This window comes from Oryctolagus cuniculus, chromosome 19 (genome assembly GCF_964237555.1).
Source record: "Oryctolagus cuniculus chromosome 19, mOryCun1.1, whole genome shotgun sequence".
Classification (NCBI taxonomy): domain Eukaryota; kingdom Metazoa; phylum Chordata; class Mammalia; order Lagomorpha; family Leporidae; genus Oryctolagus; species Oryctolagus cuniculus.
In genome coordinates this window covers 21477944-21490541 of record NC_091450.1, presented here as the reverse complement: position 1 = coordinate 21490541, position 12598 = coordinate 21477944, and the positions used below count along the sequence as shown (strand labels likewise).

The window sequence follows — 12598 nt, the reverse complement described above, 5'->3', positions numbered from 1 at the left end:
TCTGGGGACAAGGAAAGAAAGAGTACAAAGGAACACATACCCTTTCTTCGCATTCCCAAAAGACCAGCTCAAATTATCTGCGATCTTAAGGATTCAAGCCAATACAACATGCTTCTGTCTCATGCTCATAGATGCCAGCTCTCACGCTACAGTTATGTTGAGATTTAGAAGAAAAGGGAACCCAGTTGAAATAAGCACTCTGTGCCCAGACTGTGGTCTGTAAACACCATCTCACCAGGACTCCTTGAAGAAACAGCTCATTCCTGGTCTGGGACAGGAAACAAAGATGAGCCTGGAACATGTTTTCTATCAAGGAGCAAGGAAGTTACCAAAGACTTCTGCAACCATGTCAAAAGAACAGGGAGCAAATTCTATTGGTAGCCAAAGAAACTAATTCACAGGTATATCAGGGAAGGCATTTGGCCCAGCAGGAGAGATGCCAATTGGAATGCCAACTTCCCATATCGCAGTACCTGGATCTGAGTCCTGGCTATGCCACGTCTGGCTCTGCCTTCTGGCTAATACACGTCTTGAGAGGCAGCAGGTGATGACACGAATAGTTGGGCCTCTGACTCCCACATGGAAGACCTGAACTGGGCCTGGGCTCCTGGCTTCAGTGTGGCCCAGCCTTAGCTGCTGTACATATCTGGAAAGAGAACCAGTAGATAGATTCTCTCTCTCTCTCTCTCTCTCTCTCTCTCTCTCTCTCCTTCTCCCTCTCTGCCTTTCAAATAAAAATAAATAAATATAAATGGTTTCCACTATCAAAGGATGTTACTATTTGAGCATTAAAAGAGATTGTAACTGGGGCCAGCATCGTGGCATAGTGGGTAAGCCACCACCTGCAATGCTGGCATCCCATATGGGCACTGGTTTGTGTCCTGGTTGCTCTGCTTATGATCCAGCTTCCTGCTAACAGCCTGGAAAACACAGTAGAAGACGGCCCAAGTATTTGGGCCCCTGACACCTACGTGGGAGACCCAGATGAATTCCTGGCTCCTGGCTTCAGCCTGACCCAGTGCTGGCTGCTGTGGCCATCTAGGGAGTGAAGCAGCAGAAGGAAGATCTCTCTTTCTTCCTCTCTAACTCCCTCCCTCCTTCCCTCCTTCCCTTCCTCCCCCCTTCCCTCCCTCCCTCCTTCTCCTTCTCTCTCTGTAACTCTGAATTTCAAAATAAATAAATAAATAAATATTTAAATAAATGGAGACTGTAATTGAAGGATACCAAAATATATTTAAAGCATGGATTTATAACAACAGTGTGAAGATCCTCGCCGGCCATTCTCAGAGATTGCTAGGTGTGACGAGTTGAATAGTGCCCAAGTCTGATCCCCAGGACCTTGAATAGGGTCTCATTCTGGAATAGGGTCTTTACAGGTGTAATTAAATTGAGGATCATCCTCCACGTGTAGACCCTCTGTCCAATAGCAAGTCCTTAGAAAGGAAAAGGAGAAGAAATGGACACGGAGGAAAAGGCTGTGAAGACGGACGCAGGGAGTGGAGTTCAAGGCCAGGTGCACCAGGTGCACCCAGCAGTGACAGCGAGCCGACACCATGGACAGACTGGCTTCTCCTTCAGAACCTTGGAGGGAACCAGCCCCAACAACCCAACACCTTGATCTTGGACTTCTGGCTTCCAGGACCATGAGTTCAACATTTCTGCTGCTTGAAGCAGCGAAGTCTGTGGTCCAGCAGCTCCACAAAACCTGTACACCAGGGCCCTGCCTCACCATTCTGAAAACGTGAATCCAAGCAAAGAATCACATGCTGACCTTGCCTTCCCTTTATGAATCCCACTTCAAGGTAAATATTTAAAGAGCAAAAATTCTTTTTTAAATAGAAATCTAGTTAATAAACGCAGGAGGAATTATAGAATCAGAAGTTGCTAGGTTGTAATCCCCAATGAAATCCATGCGTCTTCCAGGCAATGCTCTGGGAAGGCTGCTGAATTCATTAGGCAAAAGGGAGATGGGGGCTTGGGGTGCACGGATCAGGCTAACAAAACCTGGACCCACTGAGCACTCTCAACATCACAGGAAGAGAGACAGCCTCACCTGCAGAGAAGGCGATAGATTTGTCTAGGACGCATTCTGCCTAAAAGAGTTGAACCTGGATCTAGTCAAAGTTTCCAGGTCTCACCACCAGTTCACAGGAAATACAAAGGGGAAAAAAAGGAAAAGAAAAAACACACTAAACCAGCTGGGTCATAACTCAGGGATGTGTCAATGTGGGAAGATCTGAATTCTTCAACAATAAAAAGGGAAGAAAAGGATCAACATACAATCAGCATAGCACCAAATGCAGTGTGTGGCCCTTTCTTCTGATCCTGCTTTGAACAAGACGACTGGGACAATCCGGGAAATGCGAACCCTGACTGACTCCTGCAAATAGGTAGTGAATTATTGATACGTTTTCTTTCAGGCCTGATACTGACATGGTGGTCACGATTTTAAAAAGTCTTTAGCTCATAAAGCTGCACATGAAAGTTTTAGCAGATTAAAAAATAATATAAAGCCCAAGATTTGATTTCAAATAATCAAGAGATCTGCAGGAAAGAGATAGTGTAGATGAAATAAGAGTATATGACCGGGGGCCGGCGCTGTGGCGCAGCGGGTTAACACCCTGGCCTGAAGCGCCAGCATCCCATATGGGCACCGGTTCTAGTCCCAGATGCTCTTCTTCCAATCCAGCTCTCTGTTATGGCCTGGGATAGCAGTAGAAGATGGCCCAAGTCCTTGGGCCCCTGCACCACGTGGGAGACCCAGAGGAAGCTCCTGGCTCCTGGCTTTGGATTGACACAGGTCCGGCCATTGCGGCCAGTTGGGGAGTGAACCATCGGATGGAAGACCTCTCTCTCTCTCTCTCTCTCTCTCTCTCTCTCTGCTTCTCCTTTCTCTGTGTAACTCTGACTTTCACATAAATAAATAAATCTTTAAAAAAAAAAAAAGAGTATATGACCGCTGGTGGTTGCTAAGGATTGCCAGGTGCTATGGAAAAGGGGGCTCCTCTTATTACTCCCTCCACTGTAGTATTTTGAAAATGTTCATTACAGGGGCTGGCGTTGTGGGGCAGCTGGTTAAGCTACCACCTACAATGCCAGCATCCCATATAGGAGAGCCAGTTTGAGTTCTGGCTGCCCTGCTTCTGATCCAGCTCCACAGAGCTAGTGCGCCTGGGAAAGCAGTGGAAGATGGCCTAAGTCATTTGGCCCCTGCCACTTGTGGATTCAGCCTTGCCCAGTCTCAGCCACTGCAGTCATTTGGGGAATGAACCATCATCAGATGCGAGATCTCTCTCCCTCTCCCTCCCTCCCTCTGTCACTCCCTCCCCCGTCCCTCTTGCACTCTCTCTGTAATTCTGCCTTTAAAATTAGAATAAATAAACAAAGCTTTGACAATGTCCATTATAAAGTGGGAAGATTATAACAGGAATCCAACAGGACTTACATTGATAATCTGTTCATGGAGAAGCCTGATCATTATCTTTCTTCCTTCTGTGATTTGCCAGTAAAGATAGGTGATGATTCTGGAAGAGAAGACAAATGAATGACAGGCACTCTTGCCAATGCTTTGCAGGCTTTGAATTTCAGTGGGGTGCAAAGGAAGTAGAATATTGGGGTGCAAAGGAAGTAGACTATTTGCTTGCAAATATTTTTTTTTGTCCCAGATATGTCCCCAAAAAGTCATGTCAGGGTGAGCTACTGGTTAAAATCTCTAGGGAAATGCATGTTCCACTTGGCTGCCCATGGAATCATCTGGAAGGTAGAAATAGGCTCTGTGTCCTGACTCCTCCTCCAACCAATTAGCTGAGCACCTGTGGACACGGGGCCAGATGTTTTAAAGCATCAGCATCATTTAAATGCGCATGATTTGAACGTGCAGTCGGGGCTCCAGGATCTGCAGGGTATCTGGGATGCTGCTCTAGTGCAGCTGCTCATGTCTGGGCTGCAGCCCGAGATCCTGCACTTGTGATAAGCTCCCCATGTGATGAACACATACTTGGTCTTTGTCCCTGGTTCTTGGCACGGAGCTCCTAAAACCTTTGCAAGCTCCAGAGTAGCGAGTGTCTTTTGTGTGCCAGTAAGATGACTGGTGGCGGAGGACTCTCAGATAGCACCGAGGTAGGGGCTGCTCACAAGGAGGACCAAGGCTGGATCAGAGGACTGGACAGTTCAGCCCCCGCCCCACCCTCCCCTGACCACAGGGAGGAGAGAGGGGCTTGAAACTGAGCTAATCAGCAGCAGCAAAGACTTCTTCAATGATGCCCACCCAAGGGAGGACGTGGGGGGTCCACCTCACACTCATCCCCAGTCCTCGGCCCAGGCATCTCTCTCACTGGGGGCCCCTGAATCGCATCTTTGTAATAAACTGGCAACAACAAAGTGCCTTCCTGAGTGCTGTGATTCACTTTAGCAAATTAATCAAACCCGAGGAGGGGGTAGCGGGAACCCCGGAAGTTATGGCCAGCTGGTCAGAAGTACAAGGTGACGATCTGGGACGCTGGAGTCGGCGTCTGACATGGAAGCAGTTCCTTAACTCATCGGATCTGATGCTAACTCCAGGTGGAGAGCGCAGGGTGGAACGGAGCTGTAGGACACTCAGCTGGTGCCCTGGAAGTCGGAGCATTGGTTGGTGCAGGGGAAAACCACACACACACATACACACACACATACACGCACACACGTGTCAGAAGTGTGAGTGAAAACAGCACAGACTCAGTGGATTGGGAGTTTGGAGGAGCAAAGCACCAGAAGTCATCACTCTAAGGGGGCCAATGGCAGCCTGGGGTGTGGGAGGGCAGGCACCTGCCAGCTGGGAGACCTAGGGTCTAGCCTCTGCCCCGACAGGCTGCATGGCCCGGAACCTGTCTCTGCGTGTTTCCATCTCTGTAAAACTGAGGGCTTGCTCTACGGTCTATGTCGGCTTGTTCCAACAGTCTGCGCGTTTGAGCTGTGTCTCCATACGAGGAGCTGCAATCTCAGATGCCGTCAAGACCTCGCTTCTAGAAGGGGACCGCCATAAAGCACCCAACCCACGGCTCCACGCAGAGAAACGGGCACGGTGTCAACAATGATGCTTTCTCAGCACGTCCATCTTTTTAAAATTCAAAAGCGAAAGCACAGTATCCGAAGTAGCAGTGATGCCTCGACCATTTTAACAAATCAGTCTCAGGAAGAACCGCATGCAAGATTCTCCTAAGCACTCTCATATTCATGTTTTCATTTTCTTCTCATGTCCTTTTACAAGAGGTGTAACATGGAGGGAGGGAGGGAGGGAAGGAAATAAAATACTAACTAACTTTTAAAAAATCCTGCCTGTCCAGGGGTACACATTAGGGTCATCAGACAGTGAGCTGCGCCATGACGGTCATTGCCACCCTGACATCCCCAGGGCTGTCCACACCTTGTGTCAGTGAAATGTGCTCCCCCCAACAGCTGTGGCTTTTCCCTACTCGTTCCCTGAGACGCCCCCACTTACAACACAATCAGAGTGAGGATGAAGAAGAAGTGCACACTTCCAATGAGGTTCTGATAGATCCAAACAACCCACAGGTAGCCAGGCCGTCTGCTTAGGGTGTCGATCCAGCTGTAGATGGAGTGAATGAAGAAAGGCAGGCCTCGGAAGGGGCCACAGTCGGCGGAGGGTTTCAACCTGGGAGAACGAGGGGTGCAGAATCATCCCGAGTGCAGCACTCAGAGTCATTCTAGAATCAGGCTGTCCCTCTGGGCTCTGGACCTGGAAAAAGCGATTCTTGCCTGCTCCACCCCCACTGTCTTTCCAAAGGGGATTCCTGCCCCAGCCATGGCTGGCATATGAATCCCAACTATTAGATTCCAAGTCCTTGTCTTCATACAGCTAAGACTCCAAAGCACAGATGTAAGTAAGGTGCGTGAGTGAGAGCAGGATTTACTTAGAAGCGAGAGAGTGAATACACTATGTGTATTCACTCACGTGAGAGTGTGGGCAACCCCACATGGAGAGATACCCATCATGAGTGGGCCCGAGAGCTGCCTTTGAGAAGAGAATGGGGGAGGAGGCCAAAGAAGGACCAGCAACAGGGGCAGGAAACCAAGAGAAAAGGGGCCACCCCCATGTGCAACTGTCCCCTTTAGGGGGTAGAGGGTGGGGTTTGGTGTGCATGAAGCTTTCTGGGAGTTTCATGGTGCCTCCACAAGGAGCCTAACTTCCACTGGCTATCATGGCATCTTCTTCCTGCTGTAGGAGAAGCAGGTGCATCATGGGAAAGTGGGCATACTGGATTGACACGTAAGGGGGTGGAGTTACAGCACAAGGCTAGAGGCAGAAACTGTGGAAAAATCTTTCCGCTCCCCTGTTCCTATCTAATCTTCCTGCCTATTTCCCTCATATCACTCTGAAAATGAGACCTTGCACCAGACGTATCACCGGATCCAACAGTGGCCAACCCAAAGGCCAAACAATGACCTCTGTGGCATTTTGGCTTGAAGAAATGAGTGAGGGCAATCAGATTCTCTTCCCTGGGAACTTGAATTAAGGAACACAAAGAGAGGGGCTGGCGCTGTGGCACTTCCAAGAGAGGATCCTGCCCATGTGCGGAGGGGACGCTGGGTCCCAGGAATGCAGCAAGTGCCTTAGGGCCAGGGCACAGTGGAGCCACAGGGAGGTGAGGTGGAGGGTGGGAGTAAGCCAGGTCAGACACAGCCTCAGCTAGCTCGGGTGAAGTTCTGTTCTCCAGGGGAGGAACGGGCCTCTGCCCATTCTGAGACGCTTCCATTCTCGGCAGACGTGAGGAAGCTTCTCCTCACCCTGGGTGCCTGGTGGCAGTGACCAGAATGGGATTCGTGTTCCCTTCCACGGCTGGACTATTTGCTGGCTACCAAGGGACGCAGGGCTGCGTGCTTCAAGGAGCACGTCTTTATGGTCTGTGCTTTGACAGCCGAGGCCTGACCGACTCTGGAGAGACTGTCCTTCCCTGGGTTAGACTGAAACATGTGGCTCTCGTGGGCAAACCAGCCAGTCCAGGGCCCACATCTCCAGCTGCCTCCTTTGCTGCCTTCTCTTATACTCCGGGCCACCATGCACCTGCCCTTGTATGCCCGAGGCCAGGAACCACACCACTCGGGGCAGCCCCTCCCTTCCAGAGCCGGCTAAAATTATTCAGAGTAGCCAGTCCAAAACCTGATTCCTCCACCTTCCCTGTTTCTCACCTCCTGCCCAGGTTTCCCCTTCTGTTCCTCTCCCACTTGACCTTGACCAACCCTGGGGCTCCTCCGTGTGGCCCTGCATGCCAAGCAGTGCCCCCTCTTCTTGGGAACTGTGAGTAACAACTACATTTCTCAGTGGCAATCGTCTGCTGCTCTGTTGGCCTCATCACCCCTGAACAATATTATAAGCCCACATTTAAATGTTTTACTTAATGTATTTGAAAGCCAGAGCGAGAAAGAGCCAGAGTTCCCATCTATCTACTTACTCCCCAGATGCCTGCAACAGCCGGAGCCAACCACGCTGAGGAGCTTGGAACTCATGCTGGGTCCCCCGTGTGGGTGGCAGAGGGCCGAGCCTTGAGCCATCACTTGCTCCTTCTGGTGGCGTGCATTAGCAGGAAGCTGGCATCAGGAGTTGGGCCAGGACTCAAACGCAGGCCTAACTAGCATCGTAACTGCCAGGCCAATCGCCCATCCCTAAAGCCACATTTGAAACGAACGGTCACGTAGCCAGTGCCTAAAACCTCGCCCAAGGCCGCCGTCTCCTACCTCCAGATGGTGATGGCCAGGGTGCACAGGACTCCGGTGAAAGACGGGAAAAAGAGCAAGAAGATGAAGAAAGTCATCATTTGAGAGGCCCGCCAGGCTTTGCTCGGAGGCTGGAAATTCATCATCAGGCTGATCTGCAGGGAGAGGTGCGGTCTCCTGCTGTCTGCAGCTAGACAAGCAGCCAGAGGGACCCCGGCCACGCTCCTGCCTCCCGGCCCCTTCCCAGCCCCAGCCACCGTCAGGTCACACAGGGGACAGGGTTCAGACTGACTCACATTTTTGACATAAAACATGATGAAAAGGGTGATCATTTGGATAAAGGGCAGCAAGGGGCAGAAGAAGATTCCAATCCTGCGAAGGAGAGACGGTGAGTGTCAGAGACCGTGGGAGAGATGGGGAGCGGGGGCAGGGCTGGAGAGGGAAGGGAGAGGGGATGTTGCAGGTTGATTTGTGTCCTCCATGACTCACGCATACCTCTGAACATGACTGAACCCAGAGAGAGGGCCTCTATACTGGTAATTGGGTTAAAACATGGTCACTGTGGTGGGCCCTGAGCTGACAGGACTGGGGTCTTTAGAAGAAGAGGACTCAGAACACAGCCACCTGCCCGGAGGGAAGAGCAGGTAAAGGCACAAGGAGCAGGTGGCCATCTATCTGTAAGTCAAGCTATTACCCAGTGTCAGATCAATTACCTACATCGGTTTTCTAAAAAACAAAACATGGGAGATCCAGAAATTCCACTCTGGGTGGATATCCACAAGAACTAAGCAACGTGAAGGCAACAGAAGATGGCCCAGCTTCTGTGCCTAGGGGAGACTTGGATGAAGCTCCTGGCTCCTGGCTTCAGCCTGGCCTAGCCCTGGTTGCTATGGTCACTTTGGGAGTGAACCAATGGATGGAAGATCTCTATCTCTCCCTCTCCCTCTCTCTCTCTGTAACTCTGTCTTTCAAATAAATAAAATTAATAAATAAATAAATTTAAAAAAAAAAAAGAACTAAGCAAGATTGCAGAGTAACTGCACGCCCAAGTTCATGGCAATGCTGTTCATAAGAGTCAAAGGCAGAAGCAACCCAGGTGTTCACGGGCACATGATGCTACTGTCCAGGTGTACAAAGGAAAGGTTGCAACATGGGCGAACCTTCTGGGAAATCAGCCAGGCATACCAAGTTCAATACCGTCTGGCTCCACCTGTGGGTGGAATCTGGAGGGGTCGGGCTCAGAGAAGCAGGGAGCAGAGGGGTTGTTGCCAGGGAAGGAGGAAACGTGGAGTTGTTTTACAATTTGGAGTTTCAGTTTTGCAAGAAGGAAAGGTCCTGAAGATTGGTTATACAGCCATGTGATTGTATGTCTTACACGTTTTTAAAATAAAAACATATTTTAAAGGATGCTCATGAGGACAGCCATAGTCATAACATCCGTGCTTATGCAACACATCTGAGGCAGACACTCACGAAGCGCTCATTTTCTCAACCCTCTCCAAGATCCTGGGAGCAGAAAGTATCGTCTCTCTCACCGAGAGGTTAGAAAGCTGAGGGTTAGAGAGAGCAGGAGCGACTTGCCCAAAGCTGTCCCGCTGGCTGAAATAACGTGAGTGAGAGACTGCCGGCTGCCAAGCTGCTCGAAGGCGACCTGGCAGGGAGCAAATACATCACCTCCACGACCAGAGAAAAGGCCATGCCATCGCTAACATAACCCAGGCCTTGGTGACTCATCTGCAGTCAGCACCTCTCCCAGGGCGACTGGAGCATGTTGGAAAATGAAAGTCTCTCCAGCTCCACGGCATATGGGAGTTGACACAGCCCTTTTCATCCACCGTCACATTTAATCCTCAGCATAGCTGTTGTCATGTGCATTGTACAGATGAGGCAATTGAAGCCAGAGATGCTCATGACTGCAGCGTGCGGCAAAGCCAGGCCCAGAATCCAAATTAATCCAACTCCAAATCCACTACTTTCAAATCAGCAAGACAGAACCAGGAACTATGATCCATGGAACAGAACTCTGCCATTAACTCCATCACACTCAAATAAATAAGGAAAAATACCCACTGACTGTTAGCTTGAGGTCTCTAGGTAAGCTTGCAAAATATTGATGGAACTCACCAATTAATGTCAACACCACACACACAAATGCACACGCATATGCACACATACACATGAACATACACACACAGAGAACTGCTCGAACAGGTGTGGCAAGTCCCAAATTCCAAAGGCTGCAGAGACCCCACCAGACCGTCCAATCAGTAAGCAGGCCAGGTGTGAGAAAGACACAGCCCCCTCTGCCTTTACTTCCCCACCTCTGTTGAGACACAGGTGCCACAGCCCATTTTCTAATGTAATAAATGAACCGCATAAGGGTCATGGGAAATGGGAAATCAAGGCTGCGGAAGAAACAGCCCAAGGCCAGCACTGGCAAAGTGGACACACTCACCCCAGCCAAATGTTACCATGATGGGAGACGGGCCAGAACATTCTGGAAAGAAGCCAGAAATGGAAATGCTACGTGAAGTCTGCTGATCTGTACATACTGGTGGTCGTCTTGGTCCACTGAGGCTGATGTACCAAAATGCCATAAGCTGGGGGGCATCTCAGCGACAGAAATTTATTTCTCAGAGTCCTGGAGACTGGGAGGGGCTGACAGGCTCAGTGTATGTCGAGGGCCTGCGCTGGTTCACAGATGGCTCCTCCTTGCTGTGTCCTCACGTGGAAGAAGGGACGGGGCGGCTCCCTGGGGTCTCTTCCGTAAGGGTACTAACCGCACTTAGGAGAGCTCTGCCCTCATGACAGCGGCCCCACCTCCTGACACGCACCGGGCACTGGGTTTTAACACGTGAATTTGGGGAGACTTTGGAGGAAGCACCTTGTACAACGGGCGGAGCACAGCTACAGGCTGCTGACTCTCATCAGCAGAGCTCAAGCCCCCCAAAGGAAAGGAATAATCTAGATGCTGGACTCAAGGCTCTCGGATTGGCCAGATTTGGCGCCACACTCACAGCTTTAAGAACAGATCTCCCAGTCCACAGTGAGGCGGCCAGCAAAGGTGTCCTGCAGAGTCCTTCAACTTACCACACCAGAGTTTGTGCGTAGATCAGTTCTAGAACGTTCCTAGCAATGTCAAATTCCTGCAAGCCAAGACTCGTGATGAATCGCATCCCAATGATCCTGTGAAAAATGACCTGAGGTTAGTACCCAAATTATAATGCCCTCCTTCAAATGCTCCCTCCAGGCTAGGACAATCGGCAAAGCAGACCCCCACCAGTTTGGAATAAAAATCACAAGTTCCCGTGCAAATGTTTGAAAAGTTCCAAGTATATAAGCATGTTTTTGATGAAATAAATTTCAACACAACGCAGTCAAGTAGGGTGTTGTGGACATGATCTTTAAAATATTCTAGAGCAGGGTGGGCATTTGGCCCAGTGGTTAGGTCTCTGCCTGGGATGCTGGTATCCCAATTCAGAGTGCCTGTGTTCTTGGCCCAGCTCTGCTTCTGATCCAGCTCCCTGCTAATGCCCATGCTAGGAGGCAGCAGGTGGCAGCTCAAGTACTTGGGGCCCCGTGTTATCTTGTGTATTCCATACCTTGCTTATCGAATCTTTTTCATTGCCCAAACAGCACCTCCTAACACAGTTGAACCCAAGACCCTTAAACCTACGGGTGCTGCTATCAAATTAATGTTTCCCTATTTTTTAATTTTTAAAAAAATTTATTTGAAAGGGAGAAAGAGGGAGAGTGGCCTTCCAACCACTGGTTTACTCCTCAAATGTCCACAACAGCCCGGGCTGGGCCAGGCCAAAGCCAGGAGTGTGGAACTTCAGCTGGGTCTCCTTTGTGGGCGGCAAGAACCCAAATACTCGAGCCATCACTGCTGTCTCCCAGGGTATGCATTGGCAGCAAGGAGGAGTCAGGATCAGAGCTAGGAGTCGAACCCGCGCCCTCTGGTACGGGATGTGAGTATCCCAAGTGACGTCTTAAATGCATTGCAAATTGCCTGCCCTTGGTTCTCCTGTTTCCTAAATCCATAAGGAGGAAAGAGAACTCTGCATTTACTCTGAGAAAAGTTGAGAACATATTGATTTCTTCATAAAGTGGAGCTGTGAATCAAAGAATTTCTATTAAAAAAACCTTTTCAGACAGGGAAGGAGGGTGGGATTAAAATGGATTTAAAATATAATTTTAAAAATTTATTTGAAGATATAATTACAGAGAGGCAGAGGCAGAGAGAGACAGAGAAGTCTTTTCATTCACTGGTTCATTCCCCAAGTGGCTACAATGACTGGAGTTGGGCCGATCCAAAGCCAGGGGCTTTTTCTGGGTCTCCTACATGGTTGTAGGGGCCTGACGACTTGGGCCATCTTTTGCTGCTTTCCAAGGCCATTTAGCAGGGAGCTGGATCAGAAGTGGAGTAGCCAAGACTCAAACCGGCACCCATATGGGATGCTGGCATTGCAGGCAGCAGTTTTACCCACTATGCTACAGTGCTGGCCCCAAAATATCTTAATTTTTAAAAAATTATTTGAGGGCAGAGTGACAGAAATATAGGCAGGTAGACAGAGAGAAGGAGCTCTCAGCCACTGACTCAACTCTCCAAATGCCTGCAATGGTTGGGGCTGGGCTAGGACCAGAGCCAGGAACCAGGAATGCAACCCAGGTCTCCCATGTGGGTAGCAAGAATCCATCACTTGAACCATCACTGCTGCCTCCCAGGGTCTGTCTTGGTAGGAAGCTGGAGTCAAAAGCTGGTGCCAAGAACGAAACCCAAGTGCTCCAATGTGGAATGTGGGTGTCTTACCCACCAGGCTCATTCCTCAAAATTTCTCGTACCAACATAAACTTAGCTTTTATTTCCATTTTGCCCATGACATTT

General features: G+C 49.8%; 1 protein-coding gene across 4 annotated transcripts in view; it reads right to left on the bottom strand.

Annotated features, from left to right (window-relative positions):
- The window catches only part of TMC5 (transmembrane channel like 5), a 102906-nt gene that overhangs the window by 22396 nt on the left and 67912 nt on the right, over window positions 1-12598 (bottom strand). For all 4 annotated transcript variants that reach the window (XM_070064782.1, XM_070064784.1, XM_070064783.1 and 1 more), the window contains exons 14-18: window positions 10801-10896; window positions 8007-8082; window positions 7732-7865; window positions 5477-5650; window positions 3446-3524 (exon numbers count right to left, since the gene is read on the bottom strand). In XM_070064782.1, coding sequence (XP_069920883.1) covers window positions 3446-3524; window positions 5477-5650; window positions 7732-7865; window positions 8007-8082; window positions 10801-10896 — 559 coding nt within the window. The remainder of the gene's footprint in view (window positions 1-3445; window positions 3525-5476; window positions 5651-7731; window positions 7866-8006; window positions 8083-10800; window positions 10897-12598) is intronic.